At 48.2% G+C, this 26,316-nt stretch overlaps 1 protein-coding gene across 3 annotated transcripts in view; it reads left to right on the top strand.

The window, feature by feature from the left end:
• TFAP2B (transcription factor AP-2 beta) overlaps positions 1–26,316 on the top strand; it is a 97,170-nt gene that overhangs the window by 56,947 nt on the left and 13,907 nt on the right. For all 3 annotated transcript variants that reach the window (XM_060263690.1, XM_060263648.1, XM_060263761.1), the window contains exons 5-6: positions 2,466–2,584; positions 5,701–5,842. In XM_060263690.1, coding sequence (XP_060119673.1) covers positions 2,466–2,584; positions 5,701–5,842 — 261 coding nt within the window. The remainder of the gene's footprint in view (positions 1–2,465; positions 2,585–5,700; positions 5,843–26,316) is intronic.

Here is a 26,316-nt window from a genome sequence, read left to right as displayed (position 1 = left end):
AACTAAAATAATGAATCGATTCACAGCCAGACCTGTCCTCTCCAGTTTGATGCAGTGGTTAAGTGTGTGGACTCTTATCTGGTCCAGCAGGGCGCTTCTGATGTTCTTATGAAGGCCTCGGTATCTCTGCCCTGTTGTTGGCTGTCCAGAGGAACTGGTTGGCCACTGTGTGAGACAGGATGCTGGACTAAATGGACCACCGGTCTGATCCAGCAGGGCTCTTTTGATGTTCTTACGAAGGCCTTGGCCTCTCTGTCCCATTGTTGGCCCTCCAGAGGAACTGGTTGGCTACTGTGTGAGAGAGGATGCTGGACTAGATGGACCCTCACTGGTCTGATCCAGCAGGGCTCTTCTGATGTTCTTAGGAAGGCCTCGGCATCTCTGCCCTGTTGTTGGCCCTCCAGAAGAGCTGGTTGGCCACTGTGTGGGACAAGATGCTGGAGCACTGCTCTGATCCAGCAGGGCTCTTCTGATGTTCTTATGAAGGCCACGGCCTCTCTGCCCTGTTGTTGGCCCTCCAGAGGAACTGGTTGGCCACTGTGTGCGACAGGATGCTGAACTAGATGGACCACTGGTCTGATCCAGCAGGGCTCTTCTGATGTTCTCATGAAGGCCTCGGCCTCTGTCCTGTTGTTGGCCCTCCAGAGGAACTGGTTGGCCACTGTGTGCGACAGGATGCTGAACTAGATGGACCACTGGTCTGATCCAGCAGGGCTCTTCTGATGTTCTTATGAAGGCCTCGGCCTCTCTGCCCTGTTGTTGGCCCTCCAGAGGAACTGGTTGGCCACTGTGTGTGACAGGATGCTGAACTAGATGGACCACTGGTCTGATCCAGCAGAGCTCTTCTGATGTTCTTATGAAGGCCTCGGCCTCTCTGCCCTGTTGTTGGCCCTCCAGAGGAACTGGTTGGCCACTGTGTGCGACAGGATGTTGGATTGGGTGGACCACTGGTCTGAGCCAGCCGGGTTCTTATGTACATTTTTCAAACTTCTTCCACATGAATAATTCCCCACCAAAAAGTAGCATAGCATTTGAAGAGCTGGACTAGAACCGTTCTTCTTGCTGGGCTAATATATATATAACCTGTAGAGGAGGGTTTTTTAGTTTTGTCAGAGCAATAAAAATGTGACTTCCCAGTCTGAAATGGTATATCCCATTCTAGGGACTCAGAATGTCACCATCTACTTTTGATGCACCTGTATGTATTTATTTGTTTGCTAAAATGGAAACATCTCACACCACCTTTCCACCCGGTTCAGCATCCCTATGGCTGTTAACCATCAAAACATGAAAACAAAATTTAAATACTTATGAGTATTATGTAGACAAACCCCAGTGAAATCCAAGGGGAAAGACCCTGCGGGGGTGGGGAGGGGGAGACAACGTGGCTCAGTGGTGAATCATTTGCTTGGCATGCAGAAGGTCCCAGGTTCAATTCCCAGTATCTCCAGTGAAAAGGACCAGGCAGGAGGAGATGGGAAAGACCTTGACCTCAGGCCCTGGCTCAGTGGCAGAGCCTCTGCTTGGCATGCAGAAGGTCCCATGTTCAATCCCCGGCATCTCCAAGTTAAAGGACCAGGCAGCTGGTGATGGGAAAGACCTTGAAGACCTGCTTCAAGTCTGAACAGACAATATTGACTTTGATGGTCTGATGCAATAGAAGGCACATTCACACATGCTTGTTTTGGTTGGGTAGAGGCTGTGGCTCAGCGATAGAGCGTCTGCTTGGCATGCAGAAGGTCCAGGTTCAATCCCTGGCATGTTGAGTTGGAAGGACTGGGCAATAGGTGATGGACAAGACCTCAGCCTGAGACCGTGGAGAGCTGCTGCTGGTCTGAGTAGACAATACTGGCCTTGATGGACCAAGGATCTCATTCAGTAGAAGACTGCTTTGTGTGTTCATGAGAACTGATTTTATGAACTGGGGTGGAATTCTAGCAGGAGCTCCTTTGCATATTAGGCCACACACCCCTGATGTAGCCAATCCTTAGGAGCCTATAAAAAAGGAGCCTTGTAAGCTCCTTGAGGATTGGCTGCATCAGGGGTGTGTGGCCTAATATGCAAAGGAGCTCCTGCTAGAATTCCACCCCTGTTTATGAAGGCATGCCAAGGGTGGGACAGAAATCGACCTAGCATATCCCTCCCCTCCCTCCCTCCCTTCCTTCCTTCCTTCCTTCCTTCCTTCCTTCCTTCCTTCCTTCCTTCCTTCCTTCCTTCCTTCCTTCCTTCCTTCCTTCCTTCCTTCCTTCCTTCCCTCCGTTCCTCTCCCTTTGTATTTCTGCCTGGCAAAACCTCCCTCACTAAGCATTATTTAGATGCAGGCCCATATGTTTTGATCCTTTGTGTCACAGAGGGGAGAGGGAGCTGGGTGGGGGGAGGCTGGTAGATCCTGAGTTTGTCTGCTAGGAGTCTTTCCGCTTTCCATCCTTGTGTTTGGAATCAGCGCTCTCCCTTTCTCCTTCCAGAGCCAAATCGAAAAACGGGGGCAGATCGTTGCGAGAGAGGCTAGAAAAAATCGGCTTGAATTTACCAGCCGGCAGGCGCAAAGCCGCAAATGTCACTTTACTCACCTCCTTGGTGGAAGGTAAGCAAAGCGGGATCCCGGTCTGTGTTCGATTTCCTCCCCACCCCCACCCATCACTGCATTCCTTCAAGCCTCTGGCTGCTCTTAAGGGAGCAAAGAGTTTTGACATTTCAGAAAGTCCCCTGAATCGAATGGAAATCGTTGCACAGAGAGGCACCAAAGACCTGTTCTTTTTTTTTTTCCTTTCAGTTTTTAAAATTAAACAATAGCGCGTGCAAAATCAGTAGAAGCCTCCTCCTCCCCCTCTCCTTCCCCCAGATTTTGGAACAGAAGTTTTTCAATAGGTCTTCCCTTCTGCAATCTCAAATAACGTTTAGAATGAGGGTTCCGGAAGTCTACAGATTATGCACTAATATCATGTGAACGGGATGGCATATCACTTTAAAGTTTGCTAGCCTCCATGCGGGGAGCTGAAGACCTCCTGGAATTTCAACCCACCTCCAGACTGAGAAAGTGGCTGCTTGGGAGGGGTGTACTGGATGGTTTAATTCCCTGCTGAGGCCCTTTCCCTATCCAAACCCAGGCCTGGCTAGGGTTGCCTGCGCCCCTAGGCCGAACTGTGCTACTCGCCCCCCTTTTTTCTTGTGCATGATGACATCACTATGACCTCCCCTCCAACTTTGTCGAGGCCTCCTGAGCCTCGGGAGACCCCGGCAAAGTCCAGAATGGCAGCTAGAGCGCTTAGAGCACATCTCTGCCACGCCCCCCCCCTGACTTTACCGAGGCCTCCCGAGCCTCAGGAGGCCTCGGCAGAGTCAGGATGGCAGCAGCATGGGCGTGGGGAGAGGGACCGCCTCATGGCACCCCTAGGGCAAGTGGTGTCCTAAGCGGCTGCCTCCTTGGCCTACTCCCACGTGCCGGCCCTGCCCAAACCCCACTCTCTCCAGAGTCCAATCCCAAATCTCCAGGAATTTCCCAAACTGGAGCTGGCAATCCTAGGCTTGTTGGTAGTCCTTGTCCTGAGAATTTGGTAATGAGTATGGCCGGAGCTTTTTTTTTTTTGTAGCAAGAGCTCCTTTACATATTAGGCCACACCTCCCTGATGTAGCCAATCCTCATGGAGCTTACAGGGCTCTTCGTACAGGGCCTCCTGAAAGCTCTTGCAGCATCGGTTACATCAAAGCGTGTGGCCTAATATGTAAAGGAGCTCGTGCTACAAAATAAGCCCTGAGTATGTCCAATTTAAATATCAGGTCATGAATCTATTTATGGGCCTAACGCTTTCTGTCTCTTTTGTCCTTTCTGTCTCTTGCTTTCATCCCAGGGTAGTTTATTTATGTATTTATTTGTTAGATTTATACCCTGCCGTCCCCACCAAAGTGAGTTCAGTAGTGCAGACAAGATGAAAGAAGGGGGGGGGGGAACCCACCCACAAAATGAAAGAAGGGGGGGGGAACCCACCCACCACCCCACACACATTGTCCTGTGTTCCTTAGGGAAAGGGCTGGTGGAAAAAAAATGTTCTCCCTACATAGGACTTTGGGCTAAGATGGCTTGTAGATTAAAGGGTCTTTCCCTATGAAGAAAGGTTAAAACACTTGGGGCTCTTTAGCTTGGAGAAATGTCGACTGCGGGGTGACATGATCGAGGTTTACAAGACGATGCACGGGATAGAGAAGGTAGAGAAAGAAGTCTTTTTCTCCTATTCTCACAATGTCTGATGTTGTGACATCAGGCTTTATAGCCTTGTTGAGGTGCTGAATCCGAATCTGATTTTGACATTACCACTTCTTTTTGGGGCCAAAAACTGTACTCTGTGAAATGTGCCCTTTCCGCCTCTGATGCGCTATATTTAGTTTTATCGTACTGCTGTTTGGTTTTATTGTATTGTTTTAAAACTGAACTGTTGGTTTTTATTGTCTAGCCTATGTTGTGACCTGCCCTGAGCCCGTTATGGGAAAGGGCAAAATATAAGTTCACAAAATACATAAATCAATAAATACGAGAACTCATCAGCATTCAATGAAATTGCTGAGCAGTCAGATTAGAATGGATAAAAGGAAGTTCTCCTTCACCTAAAGGGGGATTAACGCATGAAATTCAGTGCCATAGGAGGGGGTGGAGGCTATAAGCATAGCCAGATTCAAAAGGGGATTGGATAAGCATCTGGAGCAGAGGTCCGTCAGTGGCTATTAGCCACAGCGTATTGTTGGAACTCTGTCTGGGGCAGTGATGCTCTGTATTCTTGGTGCTTGGAGGGGCAACAGTGGAAGGGCTTCTAGTATCCTGACCCCACTGGTGGACCTCCTGATGGCGCTTGGGTTTTTTGGCCACTGTGTGACACGGAGTGTTGGACGATGGGTCATTGACCTGATCCAACATGGCTTCTCTTATGTTCTTATGTGACACAGAGTGTTGGACTGGAGGGGCCATTGGCCTGATCCAACATGGCTTCTCTTATGTTCTTATGTGACACAGAGTGTTGGACTGGAGGGGCCACTGGCCTGATCCAACATGGCTTCTCTTATGTTCTTATGTGACACAGAGTGTTGGACTGGAGGGGCCACTGGCCTGATCCAACAGGGCTTCTCTTATGTTCTTATGTGACACGGAGTGTTGGACTGGATGGGTCATTGGCCTGATCCAACAGGGCTTCTCTTATGTTCTTATGTGACACAGAGTGTTGGACTGGATGGGCCATTGGCCTGATCTAACATGGCTTCTCTTATGTTCTTATGTGACACAGAGTGTTGGACTGGAGGGGCCACTGGCCTGATCCAACATGGCTTCTCTTATGTTCTTATGTGACACAGAGTGCTGGACTGGATGGGCCATTGGCCTGATCCAACATGGCTTCTCTTATGTTCTTATGTGACACAGAGTGTTGGACTGGATGGGCCATTGGCCTGATCCAACATGGCTTCTCTTATGTTCTTATGTGACACAGAGTGTTGGACTGGATGGGCCATTGGCCTGATCCATGATGGCTTCTCTTATGTTCTTATGTGACACAGAGAGTTGGACTGGATGGGCCATTGGCCTGATCCAACATGGCTTCTCTTATGTGACACAGAGTGTTGGACTGGATGGGCCATTGGCCTGATCCAACATGGCTTCTCTTATGTTCTTAGACCATATTCCCCTTTGCTTACCCAAGCTGCTTCTCTTTTCCCTAGGCGAAGCGGTACATTTAGCTCGGGATTTTGGATACATCTGCGAAACCGAATTTCCAGCCAAAGCCGTTTCTGAGTATCTCAACAGGCAGCACACGGACCCCACCGATCTCCACTCCAGGAAGAACATGCTGCTGGCCACCAAGTGAGTAATAACGCTACGCCAAGAGCAATGTTCCCTCTAAGCTGCGGAGTCTTGTGAGCAAAAATTCTGCTTCGTGAGCTACTGGCATTAAAGCTGTGAGCTGCTGCATAAATCGGTTTGCTCCGGGGCCCTTTTTCCTGAGCTGAGACAAAAACGTGTGAGCTGGAGGCTAAGAAAACTGTGAGCTCTAACTCAGCTCGGAGGGAACGCTGGCCAAGAGCGCATGCTCTGTTTTGGGGCCGGCGTGTGGCCAGGGTTGCCGGCAGTGCAACCTGTGGGGGCCCCTAGGTAGTCAATATGTTGGGGGCCCCTTGCAAATTATCTCAGAGTTGTAGCACCCATCCCACCGCCTGTGGCCCCCTCTGCAGCCTTCTCAAAAGCCCCTTTGGCAAAGCTGCAGGGGAGAGGCAAACTTGGCAGTGACGCCAGCAGCAGCTGAACCAGGCAACTCAGGCAAAGAGTGGCTCATTTGCTGACTGAATGTGCAGGCTGGGAGAGCTGCAAGCAGGGGGGAAACCGGGGTAGGGGGTAGGGTTGCCAATCCCCAGGTGGGGGCAGGGGATCCCCCGGTTTGGAAGCCCTCCCCCTGCTTCAGGGTCGTCAGAAAGCGGGGGGAGGGGAGGGAAATGTCTGCTGGGAACTCTGTTATTCCCTATGGAGATTTATTCCCATAGAAAATCATGGAGAATTGATCCGCAGATATCTGGGGCTCTGAGGGGGGGGGGCTGTTTTTTGAGGTAGATGCATCAAATTTTCATTATAGCATCTAGTGCCTCTCCCCAAAATATCCCCCAAGTTTCCAAAAGATTGGACCAGGGGGTCCAATTCTATGAGCCCCAAAAGAAGGTGCCCCTATCCTTCATTATTTCCTATGGAAGGAAGGCATTGAAAAGGTGTGCCGTCCCTTTAAATGTGATGGCCAGAACTCCCTTTGGAGTTCAATTATGCTTGTCACAGCCTTGATCTTGGCTCCACCCCTAATGTCTCCTGGCTCTGCCCCCAAAGTCTCCTGGCTCCACCCCCAAAGTCTCCTGGCTCCACCCCCAAAGTCCCCAGATATTTCTTGAATTGGATGACCACCCTAGGAGGGGGACAGGCCTGGGGCCCCGAAAGGCATGGGGGCTCATGGGCAAGTGGCTACTTGGCCTAATTGTTAATCCGGCACTGGTTGTTGGACTTATGCCTTTTGTTGTTCCACTTTGACACATTAGTGGGCCTCCTGCAGATGCAGCGGAATTTAAATTGGATTCAAGGATTTTGCTGCAACTTTAAAAAAACAACAATAGTGGATTTCATTCCTGAGGTCATTTAGGATTAATTGATTCATTTTTGTAACATGACTAGGTCAGCCGACTGCTGCAGGTGTGTTTAGGTGTATCTTCACCAGTGCTGCCTCTAAGCTGCAGAGCCTTGTGAGCAAAAATTCAATATTGTGAGCTACTGGCTTTAAAGTTGTGAGCTACTGCATAATTAGTGTGCCATGGGTTCATCCTTCCTGAGCTAAGGCAAAAATGTGTCAGCTGGAAGCTAAAAATCTGTGAGGAAGCTCTCGCTAACTCAGCTTAGAGGGAACACTGATGTTCACTGCTTTTTCTCTGAAGAGATCAAAATGGCTTCCACAGGGTTCACAGGAGACCTTCAATTTAGGAAGTTTATAGGCCAGGCTTGCTTATTTCAGGACGTAGGATTGGGCCGTGTGCCTTTATACCAAGCCAGAGGTCTCCACACTTTCTTTTTTGAGCCTGTGAGCACCTTTGGGGCTTTGAGAGGGAGTGATGAGCAAAACGATTGCCCCACGAGGTGGAACCGAACCCAAAATGGCTTCCTAAAGAGGCAGGCTTACTGATTCATACAGGAAGTGTTCTCCTTTGTAGTAAGCTCTACAACTTTCTTTACAGTTGCTAATTACTTGGTTACTATAAAAAAAAAAATCCCAGACACAGACATTTCTCTTGCCAAGATGTAATTCACTCCCAACATGCAAAATACACAGGAAGGCTTAAAGGTATTCTCTGAAATGAAAGAAATTGTCCTTAGCCATCTGGAGCAGGGGCGGCCAAACCGTGGCACATCTCTAAGTATGGCACAAGTGCTTATTCTTATTCTACAAAAAAGCCCAGTGGGAACTCATTTACATATTGGGCCACACCCCCTGACATCACCATTGCTTTGCACTGGAATTTTTTGGTAAAAAAGCCCAGCGGGAACTAATTTGCATATTAGGCCACACCCCACAATGCCAAGCCAGCTGGAACTGCATTCCTGATCAAAAGAAGCCCTGCTTATTCTTAAATAATTTCCAAGTCATGCAGTGAAGGCCTGGATCTCAGCACAGTGTCAGTTTTACACTCTGCCATCTTTAGATTTCTTCGAACAACCACTTTCAGGGTTCATGAGAGGCCTAAGTATTCACTCCCATTTCTAACCAGCATGTGGTTGTTTATGCATTTGTGGGATAAACTGCTATCTACTATCAGTGTAAATAGCCTGTGGATTAACCTCTGGTTGGACTTGATAAGAACGTTCAAATGGAATTGCCACTTGTCGTAGAATTACATGTGTAATCGATTCTGGGACAGTTTCCTCATCCGTGTTCATGGAAGGCGCCAAATTGACGATGAGTGTTTGGGGAGTGATTAAAATGTGGAATTTGCTTCAAGAAGTTGTAGTAGTGGCCATGGATGTAGATAGCTTTAAAAGGGGGTTAGACAGGTTCATGGAGGACAGGTCTGTCAGTGGCTAGTAGCCATTGCGGCTGAGGAGATCCTCCACATATAGAGGCCATCAGCCTCAGTCCCAGAGCCAGGAGGCAACATCAGGGGAAGGCTTCAGCTTCTATGCGCAGTTGTTGGCCCTCCAGAGGAATGGTTGGTCACTTTGTCAGACGGGATGCTGGACTAGATGGACCACTGATCTGATCCAATAGGGCTCTTCTTATGAAGGCCTTGGCCTTTCTGCCCTGTTGTTGGCCCTCCAGAGGAGCTGATTGGCCGCTGTGTGAGACAGGATTCCGGACTAGATGGACCCCTGGTCTGATCCAGCAGGGCTCTCCTTAGGTTCTTATGAAGGTATCAGCCTCTCTGTCCTGTTATTGGCCCTCCAGAGGAACTGGCTGGTCACTGTATGAGACAGGATGTTGGACTAGATGGACCCCTGGTCTGATCCAGTAGGGCTCTTCTTAGTTCTTTTGAAGGCCTCAGCCTCTGTGCCCTGTTGTTGGCCCTCCTCCAGAGGAACTGACTGGCCACTGTGTGTGACAAGATGCTGGACCAGATGGACCACTGGCTTGATTCATTAGGACTCTTTTTAGGTTCTTATGAAAGTCTCAGCTTCTCTGCCCTGTTGTTGACTGTCCAGAGGAACTGGTTGGCTGCTATGTGAAACAGGGTACTGGAGTAGATGAACAACTGGTCTGATCCATCAAGGCTCTTCTTCTGTTATTAAATTCATGTAGTCTGAGTGCTAACCTGGATTTTCTGTAACAGTCATCCCATACTTCCATACCAGTTCTCAACTTCCCAACAGAGAGCAGTTATCTGCGTCCTCAACTCCTGATACAGTCCCAGATTATTACAATCTACATATCTTTCGTCAATAATTTCAGCTTTCCAACAATGAAGTCCACAGTGTTTACCGATCTTCTAGGGTGTGATTCTTGCTTACGTCATGAGACCCTTTCTGAGTACATGTGGGTTTCTGTTTCCCCACACTACATCCGTGTCTTCGTCTGTCTGTGTCCGATATAACTAATTCATTGTGGTGTCACACACAATGTGCTTTGAAGACTGATTCCGGAGTGGCAGTCGTGTTAGTCATCTGCTGCCCAAAATTACAGAATCTTGCGGCACCATAAACGCAAGGGAATTGGCGGAAGTGGGCGATGACTCACAAAACATTTGATGCCAGAGTGAATGGATCGGTCTTCAGGAGGCTGCAGGAAGAATCCTAATGAGGAATCCAAAGTAGACCAACTCCGTCCTGTGACCTTCTGTGGGGATTACTCAGTCCTGTGACCTTCTGTGGGGATTAGGGTTGCCAGTCTTCAGATGGGAGATTCAATGCTATAAGGGAGAATCACGGAAAGATTGGAAGCAGGAAAAAACGGTGATGCAAATAATGAAAAATTATAGAAACCAAATCCGAAAATAGTTTTACAAAACCTTTAAATATAGTAATTTCCACACGTTACACTTATATATTATTTCAGCTGGGTGAGGAAGTCTAACATTCTATAACAATGTGCCTCTATTTCATAGAAACTAAGTGCTCAGTCTAAAGAAAGTGCTTGTGTAATAAAGTGCTATGATTAATGGACTAATGGATCGATCATAGCACTTTATCATACAGGCACTTTCTTTGCGCTAAACACTTTGTTGACGGAATTCGTTTCTATTAAATATTGTATGTGTGCTTAGATGCATATTGTTATGGAATGTTATAGATTGCCTCATCCGGTTGAAATAATATATAAGTGTAACGTGTGGATATTTAAAGGCTTTGTAAAAATATTTTTGGATTTGGTTTATATAATTTTTCGTTATTTGCATCAGTTTTTTCCTGCACCCAAACTCCAGTTGGAGGCAGGGGATCTCCTGGTTTGGAGGCCCTCCCCCCACTCCAGGGTCATCAGAAAACGGGGGAGGGGAGGGGAGGGAAATGTCTGCTGGGCACTCCATTATTCCCCATGGAGACCGATTCCCATAGGGCAAGGGTACGGAACGTTGGCTCTCCAGATTTTTTTTGCCTACAACTCCCATCAGCCCCAGCCAGCTTGGCCAATGGCTGGGGTTGATGGGAGTTGTAGGCAAAAAAAAAACATCTGGAGAGCCAACGTTCCCTACTCCTGCCATTGGGTATAATGGAGAATTGATCCACTAGTATCTGGGGCTCAGGTAGTCACCACATTTTTTTTGAGGTAGTCACCACATTTTCCGCACAGCATTTGGTGCCTCTCCTCAAAAGACCCTCCAAGTTTCAAAAGGATTTAACCAGGGGCTCCAATTCTCTGAGCTCCCAAAGAAGGTGCCCCTATCCGTCATTATTTCCAGTGGAGGGAAGGCATTTAAAAGGTGTGCGGTCCCTTTCAATGTGATGGCCAGAACTCCCTTTGGAGTTCAATTGTGCTTGTCGCACCCTTGCTCCTGGCTCCACCCCCAGGGTCTCCTGGCTCCACCCCCAAAGTCCCCCGAGATTTCTTGAATTGGACTCAAGATTGCTACTGCACTGACATTGTCTCCAGCTCTTGATGCAATAATTGAGAGCGAGAAGTCTCAGTTATCAGAAATGGTTTAATAAACAAAATATTGCAAGAGTGCTAATCTTTTAAGCATATTTAAGAGTTTTTTTTTTAAAAAAAATATTTAATTGCGTATGTCTGTATCCTTTATAAAAATTTATATCTCTGCTTCCTGGCATTATATTTTATGACATGCATGACCCGGCCCCACAAAGTCCCATTTACATCAGATCTGGCCCTCATAACAAATGAGTTTGACACCCTTGTCCTAGAGCTATGCTACATCACTTCTTTCCCTCCCGCTGCTAGCCGGCCTTGGCCTGGCAACCGTAGATCTCAGAACAGAGTAGAACTCATCAGGGGCCGTTTTGTAGAAAAATAGGTGGTGGAGCTCATTACCATAACTCATTAGCATACCGCCCCCTCCAGCCAAAAGCAACCCGATGCAAGAAAGGTGAGCCACAGTTGAGAAGGATTGCCAAGTCCTCTTCAAGTCCCGGCGGGGGGGGGGCATTCCCTATTGTACCATAGAGCTTTACCTCCCAAATGGCTAGAGCGTCCGGGAAAACCATAGTTTTCCCTGAAATGCCTAGAGCGGCCCTGCGTGTGCACCACCATTTTGATGATGTCACTTCCGGGTGACGTCATTGTGCCGGCGACGCAAGGGGAGGTTCCCCACCCAAACCGGACGCGTGGCAGCCCTACGGGTGAGCGAGGCCTGCTTGGGCTGGCTAGAGAACCAGCCAACCCAAGCAGGCCTCACTCGCCTGGGGCTCTCCTTGGCCGCCTCCCCTTGCTCTGTCAAAAGGCCAGCAAGCCGCCCACCGCCCAAAATCACATAAGAAGGGGAGAAAGGGTGGTGCGGGGTTCTCCAGGGATTGTTGCGGGCGTGGCAAAGCTGGTGACTGACTGGCTGCCCACTCTCCAAATCCAGGGATTGCTATGCAGCTGCACTTACTATTCAATGGACCAAAGGTACATGGGAAGGAAAGGGAGAGCACACAGAAAGGTTCAGGAGATGTGCTCCTGTGAGCTCCTGCTGAATTCAAGGCGTGAAACTCATAGTTATGACTTGGACACTATGCTGCCACTAATGAAGATGACAATTACATTAGTCTTTGTTGTTGTCCTGCCCTTTGCTGTGCTGCCCGTTCCTTCTGCTTGGGGATTTGTGTGGGTCTATTTATACCATTTAGCACAAAATTGTGGCAATGCAATCACTTCTGTTATTACAACACTATAGCTCAGGTCGTCATTTGATCATCATACTGAAATGACTGTGAGGAGGCTTGGCTTAGACCAGGAGTGGCCAAACTGTGGCTCGGGAAGAAGAAGATTTATACTCCGCCCTTCTCTCTGAATCAGAGTCTCAGAGCAGCTTACAATCTCCTTTATCTTCTTCCCCCACAACAGACACCCTGTGAGGTGGGTGGGGCTGAGACGGCTCTCACAGCAGCTGCCCTTTCAAGGACAACCTCTGCCAGAGTTACGGCTAACCCAAAGCCATTTCAGCAGGTGCAAGTGGAGGAGTGGGGTATCAAATCCGGTTCTCCCAGATAAGAGTCCATGCACTTAACCACTACACATGTGGCTCTTTCACACATATTGTGTGGCTCTTGAAGCCCCCACAACCTCATCAGCTGCTTGGAGAAGGCATTTTTGTTGTTCAGTCACACAGTCGAGTCCAACTCTTTGCGACCCCATGGACAAAGTCATGCCAGGCCCTCCTGTCTTCCACCATCCTCCGAAGTCTGCTCAAATTCGTGTTTGTTACATCAATAATAACACTGTCCAGCCATCTCATCTTTTGCCATCCCCTTCTTCTTTTGCCTTCTGTCTTTCCCAGCATCAGGGTCTTCTCCAGTGAGTGCTCCCTTCTCATTTGGTGGCCAAAGTCTTTGAGCTTCAGCTTCAGCATCAGCATCTGACCTTCCAGGGAACAGTCAGAGTTGATTTCCCTTAGGACTGACTGATTGGATCTTCTTGCAGTCCAAGGGACTCTCAAGAGTCTTCTCCAGCACCACATCTCAAAAGCATCTATTCTTCTGCACTCAGCCTTCCTTATGGTCCAGCTCTCACAGCCATACGTTACTACTGGGAATGCCATCACTTTAACTATACGGACTTTTGTTGGCAGGGTGATGTCTCTACTTTTTATTATACTGCCCAGGTTCACCATAGCTGTCCTCCCAAGGAGCAAACGTCTTTTAATTTAATGGCTACAGTCACCATCTGCAGTGATCTTGAATCCCAGAAATGTGAAGTCTATCACTACTTCCATGTCTTCCCCTTCTATTTGCCAAGGTGTGATGGGGCCGGATGCCATGATCTTAGTTTTTTTGATGTTGAGTTTCAAGCCTACTTTTGTGCTCTCCTCTTTCACCCTCAACAAGCGGTTCTTTAGGTCCTCCTCATTTTCTGGCATTAGAGTAGTATCATCTGCATATCTGAGGTTGTTGATGTTTTCCCCGGCAATCTTAATTCCGGCTTGTGCTTCTTCCAGGCCAACATTCTGCATGATGTGGTCTGCATATAAATTAAATAAGCAGGGTGACAATATACATCCTTGTTGAACTCCTTTTCCTATTCTAAACCAGTCAGTTGTTTCATATCCCGTTCTGACAGTTGCTTCTTGCCCCTTATACAGGTTTCTCAGGAGACATGTGAGGTGGTCTGGTACTTCCATCTTTTAAGGACTTGCCACAGTTTGTTGTGATCCACACAATCAAAGGCTTTAGCATAGTCAATGAAGCAGAAATAGACGTTTTTCTGATACTCTCGTGTTTTCTCCATAATCCATCAAATGTTGGCAATTTTAGAAGGCATTTATCTCTATTGAAAACTTTGTCAAGCCAAGCCAACCAGCAGCTTGAAGGATGCATTTAAAATTAAAATTGCTTTCTTTACTGTTCTCCCCACTCCTCCATTTTCCTCCCTCCCTTCCCTCCTTCCTTTCTGCCTTCCTTCCAATTATATGGACTTTTGGACTTTTAATATGCTTTTGTGATAGCTGTTGATATAGATATTACAGAGATGGCCAACAGTAGCTCTCCAGATGTTTTTTGCCTACAACTCCCACTAGCCCCAGCCATTGGCCATACTGGCTGAGGCTGATGGGAGTTGTAGGCAAAAAACATCTGGAGAGCTACCATTGGCCACCCCTGAGATATTAGATAATTTTTTTTAACATTTACAGTTATTTTTATTAGTTAATTTTCATGGTTTAATCTTCAGTCTTCACCTGGAAGTCGACAAACCTAGACTGCAAAATTGCTGAGTGCCTTCCATAAGCTAGAAGAGCCCCGTGGCACAGAGTGTTAAAGCTGCAGTACTGCAGTCCTAAGCTCTGCTCACGACCTGAGTTCGATCCCTGGCGGAAGCTGGGCTTTCAGGTAGCCGGCTCGAGGTTGACTCAGCCTTCCATCCTGTCAAAGTTGGTAAAATGAGTCCCCAGCTTGCTGGGGGGGGGGGCAGAAAGTGTAGATGACTGGGGAAGGCAATGGCAAACCACCCCGTAAAAAGTCTGCCGTGAAAACGTTGTGGAAGCAACGTCATTCCAGAGTCGGCAACGACTGGCGCTTGCACAGGGGACCTTTCCTTTCCTTTCCTTTCCATAAGCTGCGCTTCTTGTCCAACCACAAAGTCGTCAAGCGTGGGCTGATGGGTATTGCGGTAAATGAGGCTCTGAGTTCAGGTCTCACGTTGTTCCACAACCATCTAAGGCCATGCCGCCCTTTTTGTGCAGTGGCGCCGAGGACGTTGATGTTCACGCAAGCCGTAGAAGGGTGACCTTGGCCCCTCCCCTTCTGCCAGTGGGGAAGTTCCCAACTGGATTTCAACAGGGCTTTCGGCTATTCATCCCCAATGACAAAACATAAATTTTACCCCACGCCTACCAATGTTTACTGTTAATCATCCCTAGATCTGACATTTTTACTGCAGCAGCGGAGAGACAGTTGGAGGGGGGGCGAATATTAAAACTGTGGCTATATTTAGATCGCCAGCTCTCTCTTTCTGTAGCCCATTGAAACTTTTACAATAGCTTTTCTATTTGTTTGATTTATGCATCCCCTTGGCTCCCGCGCCATATTGCGGGGTGTTTTACGGCTGGTTTAGGCCTTCGGTAGTACAGGCTGCCGTACTCCCCTCCCGTTCGCTCTCTCCGGCAGGCGAGACCCTACCCGGATCTCATTTATTTCGTGCCCTAGGACGCGGCTTGCTCCGTTGACAGCGTAATTTAAAGAAATATATGGCGGGCTGAGAAATCATTTGCTCAAATTTGTCCAGATGTTTTCCAGACGTGATTGGAATATGATTGCCCTTTTTCCGCAGGGTCAAAAGATATTAATGTTCGGGATCTTTAATTGTTCGTAGAACCCGCCTTTGGGCTTGGATGACAGACAGTGTTTTGGCGTGCTATTATTTGGCTTCCAGAATTCAAAGTTTTCTGTTTCTCTCTTTAATTTGTTGGGGGGCTTTTCTAATGGAACAAAGGTGCAAACAAAATTGTTTCAGTTTTCTTCAGCTGAAGGAGTTGATCAATTTCCAATAACAGTGGGAGGGCTTCTTATGTCCTGGCCCCACTGGTGGACCTCCTGATGATACCTGGGGTTTTTGGCCATTGTGTGACAGAGTGTTGGGCTAGATGGGCCATTGACCTGATCCAAGATGGCCTCTCTTATGTTCTTATGGCGTACCTTTAATTTCAGCAGGGGTGGAATTCTAGCAGGAGTTCCTTTGCATATTTGGCCACACATCTCAACGTAGCCAATCCTCCAAGAGCTTACAAAAAAGAGCCTTGTAAGCTCTTGGAGGATTGGCTACATCAGGGGTGTGTGGCACAATATGCAAAGAAGATCCTGCTAGAATTCTACCCCTGAATTCCAGGATGCTGCAATTAAACCGTTAGTTTGTCAGTTTGTCCTGACTTGGATGGTCCACCAGACTAGCCTGATTGTGTCAGATCTTAGAAGCTAAGCAGACTCGGTCCTGGTTAGTATTTGGATGGGAGACCAACAAGGAAGTCCAGGGTTGCTATGTAGAAGAAGGCAATGGCAAACCACCTCTGTTCATCTCTTGCTTAGAAAACACTACATGGCAGCCATTAGTTGACTGTAACTGTCAGGGTTGGGCCTCTCTTCCTTGTGACACCAGAATGCAAGTCTACAGCTACACTGGCTCCCAGTGAAGCACCGAGTCAAGTTCTCCTTCTCCTCCTTCTCCTCCTACTTCTCCTTCTCCTCTTTCTCCTCTTTCTCCTTCTCCTCTTTCTCCTTCTCCTCCTACTTCTCCTTCTCCTCTTTCTCCTTCTCCTCCTCCTTCTCCTACTTCTCCTCCTCCTCCTCTTTCTCCTCCTCCTTCTCCTCCTTCTTCTCCTACTTCTCCTTCTCCTCTTTCTCCTTCTCCTCCTTCTTCTCCTTCTCCTCTTTTTCCTTCTCCTCCTCCTCCAATAGATCTCTGGAACTGTCGCCTCTGCTGTGCCCTAAAGACATCCAGCTGTCCTCAACCAAGGCTGGAGCCTTCTCAGTTCTGGCCACAACCTGATGGAACTCTGCCAAATTCCATCAGTGCCTATGGGACTTTATCCAGTTCTTCCACCAGGCTTTGGGTTGAGGATAGCAATGGTGGTCATCTTAGCTGGCACCCTTCTCCGCTCTCGGGATGCATTTTGCCTCCTTCCCCTGCCTGCGAAGTAGCTGGCAGTCTGAATAGAGAGTCAGTTTGGTGTATGCTTAAGTGCGCAGACACTTATCTGAGAGAACCGGGTTTGATTCCCCACTCCTCCACTTGCAGCTGTTGGAATGGCCTTGGGTTAACCATAGCTCTCGCAGGCATTGTCCTTGAAAGGGCAGCTGCTATGAGAGCCCTCTCAGCCCCACCCACCTCACAGGGTGTCTGTTGTGGGGGAGGAAGGTAAAGGAGGTTGTGAGCCTCTCTGATTCAGAGAGAAGGGTGGGGTATAAATCTGCAGTTCTTCTTCTTCTTAATTATCACCATCTGATTTTAAAATGTTTTAAAGTATTGATTGTTTTATTTAGTATTTTTTTCTCAATTTATACATGGGGTAGGGACGGTGGCTCAGCAGTAGAGCATCTGCTTGGTAAGCAGAAGGTCCCAGGTTCAATCCCCGGCATCTCCAACTAAAAAGGGTCCAGGCAAGTAGGCGTGAAAAACCTCAGCTTGAGGCCCTGGAGAGCCGCTGCCAATCTGAGTAGACAAGACTGACTTTGATGGACCCAGGGTCTGATTCAGTATAAGGCAGCTTCATATGTTCATATATGTTCACCCAGAGCCCTGGGTGAACATAGGAGGGATGGTATGTGCTCTGTCAACCAAATGCAGCTTATATATTGGTGGCATGTGCTCTATCGACCAAATGTAGTTGATTTCTCCTACTCAGGCCTCATTTTGGGACAGGAGCTCACAGGAGTGGAGCTCCGGAACCTCTACATTTTATTGTGCTCTTTCTTTCTCAAACCCCCCTCCCCAATGCTTGTTTCTGGCCTCCATTGTTCAACCCCCCTGTGAGAATTTTGCTGAACTCATAAGATCTGACTGTCTGATATTTTCCCACATAAGAAATGGGAAATGAAGCAAAACATCTAAAGCAGACAGATGGAAATCTTCATCGTGCCACTGTGGCCACAGAGGAGAAAGTAATTGGAAAAGTATGATGGGAGTAAGGTTTTATTATGACCATTATAATTCAAGAAACGTTTTAAGGTAGATGCTGAGCTGATATTAGGGTTGCCAGTTCCCAGGTGGGGGCAGGCAATTCCCCGGTTTGGAGGCCCTCCCCCCACTTTAGGGTCATCAGAAAGCAGGGGAGAGGAGAGGGGAATGTCTGCTGGGCACTCCGTTATTTTCTATGGAAACCGATTCCCATAGGGTATAATGGAGAATTGATCTGCGGGTATCTGGGGCTCTAGGAGAGCTGTTTTTTGAGATAGAAGCGCCATATATTCAGCATAGCATCCAGGGTCGCTCTCCAGAATACCCTCCAAGTTTCAAAAGGATTGGACCAATAGGTACCATAGAGTTTTCCCTCCCAAATTGCTATAGCGTTGGGGGAAACCATAGAGTTTTCCTGGAAGCTCCTAGAGCGGCTGGCATGTGATGTCAGCATGATGACGTCACTGCAAGTGATGTCATCGCGCCGGCAACATTGGGGGAGGAGTCCCCCCACCGGCCCAATGTGGGCCAGTGCGTTGGGAACCTTTGGGGTGGGGAAACCCCCACCCAGCCCGGGAAGATGGCAGCCCTAATGCTTGTTCATGTGGTGCTAAAATATATTTTGACAGGAAAGCCCCTGTTCAATTCACAACTACTGTTCTCATGATGGGAGCATGTACTGATTTGGGGATGGATTGAGAACTGTTCAGTGGCAGCCGTCCTCTGAATCCCAGAACTAGGAGGCAACATCAGAGGGAAGCCTCACTCTCTCTGTCCTGTTGTTGACCCTCTAGAGGAACTGGTTGGCCACTGTGTGAGACAGGATGCTGGACTAGATGGACCACGAGTCTAATCCAGCAGGCCTCTTCTTATGTTCTAATGAAGGCCTCGGCCTCTCTGCCCTGCTGTTACCTGAACAGAGGAACTTGTTGGCCAATGTGTGAGACAGGATGCTTGCTAGATGAACCACTGGCCTGATCCAGCAGGGCTCTTCTGATGTTATCAGGGGAAAGCCTCAGCCTCTCTGCCCTGTTGTTGGCCATCCAGAGGAACCGGTTACTCCCTATATGAGACAGGATGCTGGACTAGATGGACCACCAGTCTAATCCAGCAGGGCTCTTCTGATGTTCTAATGAAGGCCTCGGCCTCTCTGCCCTGCTGTTGCATGAACAGAGGAACTGGTTGGCTACTGTGTGACATATGTTGTTATCAGGGGAAGGCCCAGGTCTCTCTCCCCTGTGGTTAGTGCTCCAGGGGAACTGGTTGACTTTGTGGGACAGGATGCTGGACTAGATGGACCACCGGTCTGATCAATGGGGCTTGTCTTACCTCACACCACACTTCCCCAACACACTGCCAAGCACAGCTGGGAAGGAGACCAAAGAAATTTTTATTTATTGGTTTGCCAGAGCTTGACAGTGTTTACAGCTAGCTATCTTTGAGGTATGCCCTGACTTGGTGGGCCCAGGCTCATGTGGGTCAGCCCTGGTTGGTATTTCGATGGGAGCCCATCAAGGAAGTCCAGAGTTGCTACACAGAGGCAGGCAATGGCAAACCACCTCTGAACATCTCTTGCCTTGACCTGGATGGCCAGGCTAGCCCAGTCTTATCAGATCTCAGAAGCTGAGCAGGGTCAGCCCTGGTGAGTACGTGGATGGGAGACCACCAAGGAAGTCCAAGGTTGCTATGCAGAGGCAGGCAATGGCCAACCACCTCTGAACATCTCTTGCCTTGAGCTGGATGGCCCAGGCTAGCCCAGTCTTATCAGATCTCAGAAGCTGAGCAGGGTCAGCCCTGGTGAGCACGTGGATGGGAGGCCACCAAGGAAGTCCAGGGTTGCTACGCAGAGGCAGGCAATGGCAAACCACCTCTGAACATCTCTTGCCTTGAGCTGGATGGCCCAGGCTAGCCCAGTTTTATCAGATCTCAGAAGCTGAGCAGGGTCAGCCCTGGTGAGTGCTTGGAAGGGAGACCACCAAGGAAGTCCAGGGTTGCTATGCAGAGGCAGGCAATGGCAAACCACCTCTGAACATCTCTTGCCTTGAGCTGGATGGCCCAGGCTAGCCCAGTCTTATCAGATCTCAGAAGCTGAGCAGGGTCAGCCCTGGTGAGTGCTTGGAAGGGAGACCACCAAGGAAGTCCAGGGTTGCTATGCAGAGGCAGGCAATGGCAAACCACCTCTGAACATCTCTTGCCTTGAGCTGAATGGCCCAGGCTAGCCCAGTCTTATCAGATCTCAGAAGCTGAGCAGGGTCAGCCCTGGTGAGTACGTGGATGGGAGGCCACCAAGGAAGTCCAGGGTTGCTACGCAGAGGCAGGCAATGGCAAACCACCTCTGAACATCTCTTGCCTTGACCTGGATGGCCAGGCTAGCCCAGTCTTATCAGATCTCAGAAGCTGAGCAGGGTCAGCCCTGGTGAGTACGTGGATGGGAGGCCACCAAGGAAGTCCAGGGTTGCTACACAGAGGCAGGCAATGGCAAGCCACCACTGAATATCTCTTGCCTCAAAACCCATGTAAGGTTGCCATAAATCAGCTTGACGGCTCTTTCTACTCCCCTTCCTGAGGTAAATAATGGTGGTGTTTCTGAGGCAAATGATGGTGGTATTTCTGAGATACTCTCTTCCCTGGATGGTAAAACCCAGATATAGCCCTTTGTCATTTTTAAATTCTTTTATTTTGTAGATAACCAAATAAATTACAGTTACAGTCTGTCATATCATTTTCAAACCAATGTTTCAAACCAAGATACATTATTATCCGGGCTTTTTTGTAGCAGGAACTCCTTTGCGTATTAGGCCACACACCCCTGATGTAGCCAATCCTCCAAGAGCTTACAGGGCTCTTAGCACAGGGCCTACTGTAAGCTCCAGGAGGATTGGCTACATCAGGAGATGTGTGGTGTAATATGCAAAGGAGTTCCGCCTAAAAAACAAAGCCCTAGTTGTTATTATGGATTCTTATTACAGCAACAAATTGCAGCAAGCTAACTAGTCAACAAAACAAAAGCAAATCTTCGGTTGTAGAAGTTTGAGAGGTTTGTGAGATGTTTAATTCACCGGGGGGGGGGGGGGGAAACCATGCATTCAGGTTGACCATTTATTCATCATTTGAGGTGATGAAAGATTACCCTCAAATTGCTCCGCCCGATCTGTAATTTTGCCCAACATAAAATATCCGCCTATAATATCAAGAGGGAGGTTTTAATTTACAGCGCAGGGGGGAAAGTAAGCATCGAGTTCTTCAGGACCGGCTTTACCCAAATGTCACCTATCAAGGCAGAGAGAGATATGGTGATAACAACTTCTTCATGGAACTTAGATATACAAGCTGTGTCAGAGTAGAGAGAACATCAAGTAGCTGCCAGCCTAATTTGGAAAATGGCCACTTTGCCAATGGATTTCCTAACCTTTGAGATGGTTCACCAGAGCTTTTTAAGACCCACAGGCCTCTACCTGCCCCCATGACTTTCAAATAGCCCTTAAAGCAGGGTTGCCAACCTCCAGGTGGTACAAATATCCAAACTGCAAGTATTATTATTAGTATTAGTCTCAATATATAGTGCTTATCCAAACTTTAAGAACATAAGAGAAGCCATGCTGGATCAGGCCAATGGCTCCTCCAGTCCAACACTCTGTGTCACATAAGAACGTAAGAGAAGCCATGTTGGATCAGGCCAATGGCCCATCCAGTCCAACACTCTGTGTCACATAAGAACATAAGAGAAGCTCTGTTGGATCAGGCCAATGGCCCATCCAGTCCAACCCTCTGTGTCACGTAAGAACATAAGAGAAGCCGTGTTGGATCAGGCCCATGGCCCCTCCAGTCCAACCTTCTGTGTCACGTAAGAACATAAGAGTAGCCGTATTGGATCAGGCCAATGGCCCATCCAGCCCAACCCTCTGTGTCACACAGTGGCCAAAAAAACCCCAAGTGCCATCAGGAGGTCCATTTGTGGGGCCAGGACACTGGAAGCCCTCCCACTGTGCCCCCCAAGCACCCAGAATACAGAGCATCACTGCCTCAGACAGCATGTTTCATCTATATTTTGTGGCTAATAGCCACTGATGGACCTCTGCTCCATATTTTTATCTAAACCCCTCTTGAAGCTGGCTATGCCTGTAGCTGCCGCCACTTCCTGTGGCAGTGAATTCCACGTGTTAATCACCCTTTGGGTGAAGAAGGACTTCCTTGGATCCGTTCTAACCCGACAGCTCAGCAATTTCATTGAGTGCCCACGAGTTCTTGTTATTTCTATAGACGTGAATTGTATGCCTTCCAAAGTTACAATAGAAGCCAATATGCTCATAAAGCCAAAAGTCTCTATTCCAGGAGAAACACGAATGCCACCGAAAAGGGGGGGGGGGGAGATCCCAATGTCCAGTAAAGCTTATCTTCACTTCTCAGGGTACCAAGACCCCTCCAAAGAGTCTCCCAAACAAGGGGTCAAATAGATAGATCCAGTTGGGCACCAATGCTGGTTTGAGGCAATAGAACTAAGCAGGAGTCCAGTAGCAGCTTCCAAGGCAACAAAGTTTCATTCGGAATGTAAGCTTTTCGTATGCATGCCTGCTTCATCAGACAATGGAACGGGGTGCAGTGAGCAAAGCTACATAGAGCTGGGCAGCAGCGGCTAAGAGCGCAAAGTGGTACGAAGTGAGAATCCAATGGCCAAACTGTGAAATCGACAAATTGAAAGAACGTTTGGTCTGTTGTTCCAAACCATGAAACGAGGCAGTGCCAACGCTCTCAGTGACAGGCCGCTTTTGAAAGGTGATGCGCTTGAAATGCTAGTGTACACATTGGATACTCTAGCATTTCAGTCTAGTTGTAGGGGTTAAGTGCGCGGACTCTTATCTGGGAGAACTGGGTTTGATCCCCCCACTCCTTCGCTTGCAGCTGTTGGAATGGCCTAGGGTCAGTCATAGCTCTCGCAGAGCTGTCCTTGAAAGGGCAGCTTTCAGGAGAGCTCTCTCAGCCCCACCTACCTTACAGGGCATCTGTTGCAGGGGAGGAAGGGAAAGGAGGTTGTAAGCCACTCTGAGATTCAGAGTGAAGGATGAGGTATAAATCCGATATCTCCTCCTCTTTTCTTGAGATAATTTGCAGAGGTGTCTGAGACTCAGGATTAAACCTTTATAAAATTACCAGCTTGGGGGGGGGGAATACCTGGAGATTTTTGGGGGGTGGAGCCTGGGAAGGTGGGGTTTGGGGAGGGGAGGGAGCTCAATAGGATACAATGCTATAGAGCAGGGGTGGCCAACAGTAGCTCTCCAGATGTTTTTTGCCTGCAACTCCCATCCACCCCAGCCATTGGCCATGCTGGCTGGGGCTGATGGGAGTTGTAGGCAAAAAAAATCTGAAGAGCTACCATTGGCCACCCCTGCCATAGAGTCCACCCTCCAAAGCACCCATTTTCTCCAGGGGAATTGATATCTGTCATTTGGAGATCAACTGTAACAGTGGAAGATCTTAAGGGCCCACCTGGAAGTTGGACTGGATGAACTATTGGCCTGATCCGGCATGTTTTTCTGTTCTTCTGCCTGGGGCAGTGATGCTCTGTATTCTTGGTGCTTGGGGAGGGCTTCTAGTGTCCTGGCCCCACTGATGGAACTCCTGATGCCACCTGGTCTTTTTTGGCCATGGTGTGACACAGAGTGTTGGACTGGATGGACCATTGGCCTGATCCAGCATGGCTTCTCTTATGTTCTTCTGTCTGGGGCAGTGATGCTCTGTATTCTTGGTGCTTGGGGAGGACACAGTGGGAGGGCTTCTAGTGTCCTGGCCCCACTGATGGACCTCCTGATGGCACCTGGGGTTTTTGACCATTACGTGACACAGAGTGTTGGGCTGGATGGGCCATTGGCCTGATCCAGCATGGCTTCTCTTATGTTCTTTTGTCTGGGGCAGTGATGCTCCGTATTCTTGGTGCTTGGGGAGGGCACAGTGGGAGGGCTTCTAGTGTCCTGGCCCCACTGATGGACCTCCTGATGGCACCTGGGGTTTTTGACCATTGCGTGACACAGAGTGTTGGACTGGATGGGCCATTGGTCTGATCCAACATGGCTTCTCTTATGTTCTTATGTTGACCCTATTTCAGGGCTGACCCTAGACCAGAGGTGTCAAACACATTTGTTATGAGGGCCGGATCTGACATAAATGAGACCTTGTCAGGCCGAACCATGCACGTACCTATTTAAGATTAGGTAGCAGAGATATAAACTTTACAAAGGACACAAACACAAGTAAAGATTTTATAAAAACCTTAAAACATGCTTAAAACGTTAGCATTTCTTGGTCTTGCAGGTGCTTTCTTTGTATCTCTCCCATGTGATCCAGGGAACTGGGCAAAGGAAGCTCTGGCTCTTTCCTTCCTTCCTCAGGAGACAAGGAAGAGGAGGAACCTTGGCCAATAGAAAGAAAAGAGGCTTGGCTCGGTAGCTCTGCTGTGCGACTGAGTGAGCCTGGCAAAGCAAGCTGTCCCTCCCCTCCTTCCTCCCCAAGGGAGGAGCCACAGTCAGTGGAGAAAACAGTGGTTTTGCTCTATTGCTCCTGTGCTATTGAGCAAGCCTGTTCTAGACTGTCTGGAACCCTAGGCAAGACTAATTTCTGCCTCCCCCCAAACGCACATTGATAATGTCACTGAGTCACATGGGTGTGTGTTAAATTTGAAACCCCCCAAAAGCCAGCGCCCTAGGCAATTGTCTAGGTTGCCTAGTCACAGGGCTGGCCCCACCCTATTTATTTGTCCTAACCTACATAGGTCACGGCTACTGTAACGAACGTCACAAGCCCAAACAATGGGACATCCGTATTCCTCTAAGACCGATATTTCTGACTCATAAATCGCTTAACTCTTTTGCGCTACGACCCATTAAATCTACGAGACGACTGACCTCAGTGGGAGACGAATTGCAATTTACGGCTCCTGTTTTCGGATAGATATGAGTCAGCAAAGCAGGGATTTTTCCCACCCTTTCTTTCTACTCTCTGCAGCTTGTACTGCTGTGCGGACAAATGCACGATTGTAACGGATTTTTTGTGCATTGCGGCTAGGAGCGGAGTTGCCCGAACCCTCAGAGAGCCCCAACAGCATGTCTCCCCCCCCCCATTTGTTCCTTTTCTCATGTCGTTAAACAAATAGACATCATGGAGTAACCATGGAGCGGAGGTCACATAGTAAGGTCTGGTGAGATGAAATGCTCCGGGTTAGGCATTCTGGTATGAGATATATATATATTTTTTGCAGACGGCCGCCTTCACATGCTTCATTGATCAGACCCACGATGTGATACTCGACAGAGCATCTCTCCCAATCTGTCCCCTTCCTGGTTTTTTTAAAAAATCTTATTCCTGGGTAATATTAAGAGCTAAAAACTGTAAATTTGTTGTTGTCCAGTCCCAGCTGAATTGCGCTGACCTCGTAGGGTTTTCAAGGCAAGAGATGTTCAGAGGTGGTTGGCCATTGTTTGTATCTGCTCCACAACCCTGGTATTTCTTGGCAGTCTCCCATCCAAATATTAGCCAGGGCAGACCCTGCTTAGCTTTCAAGATCTGAGGACATACAGCTAGCTTGGGCTATCCAGGCCAGGGTTAAAAACTGTATCATACTTTGCAGAGCTTTCTTTCTTTCTTTCTTTCTTTCTTTCTTTCTTTCTTTCTTTCTTTCTTTCTTTCTTTCTTTCTCTCTTTCTTTCTCTCTTTCTTTCTCTCTTTCTTTCTCTCTTTCTTTCTCTCTTTCTTTCTCTCTTTCTTTCTCTCTTTCTCTCTTTCTCTCTTTCTCTCTTTCTCTCTTTCTCTCTTTCTCTCTTTCTCTCTTTCTCTCTTTCTCTCTTTCTCTCTTTCTCTCTCTCTTTCTCTCTCTATATTTCTCTCTCTCTATTTCTCTCTCTCTATTTCTCTCTCTCTATTTCTCTCTCTCTCTATTTCTCTCTCTCTCTATTTCTCTCTCTCTCTCTCTTTCTGTTTCTCTCTTTCTCTCTCTCTCTTTCTCTCTCTCTCTTCTCTCTCTCTCTCTTTCTCTCTCTCTCTTTCTCCTCTCTCTCTTTCTCTCTCTCTCTCTCTCTCTCTCTTTCTTGAGCATGTGACGGAACCGGCTCGATTCTGCCTTCAGACCCGGTCCCGTCAACTCCCTTTTGAGTTGCCAACTCCTGAAGGGAGCTAATCTTCTTCCCGCCCACTAGGGCACGCTGCCACCACCAATTTAGGGGTTTCTGGCTGAGAGGAACAGGACTCCCAATCCCCCTTCCTGCCAGTTCTGAGGCCTGGCCTCAAGGTCCTCTGCCAACCCAGCACCTGGTTAACACAGAGACCAAAGTCCTTCTTTGGGAGACCCCTGGAGGATTGGCACTCTTGTCAACTGTAGGCCTTCCCCCTTCCCTGGTCTAAGGTGGTTGGGGAAACTATGTGGCGCAGAGGGACTACCTTTTAAAAAGACAAAACATTTATTTACATCATACAACTGTATATAGGCATTTTTTTTTTTAAAAAAGTGAGCAGAAGACCTAAATTAAAGTAAGGGAAAATGCTCCTTCTCTCCCTAATATACAACTTGCCCTGACCATAT

Source organism: Heteronotia binoei, chromosome 1 (genome assembly GCF_032191835.1).
Source record: "Heteronotia binoei isolate CCM8104 ecotype False Entrance Well chromosome 1, APGP_CSIRO_Hbin_v1, whole genome shotgun sequence".
NCBI classification, from domain to species: domain Eukaryota; kingdom Metazoa; phylum Chordata; class Lepidosauria; order Squamata; family Gekkonidae; genus Heteronotia; species Heteronotia binoei.
This window is presented reverse-complemented; position numbering and strand designations above follow the sequence as displayed.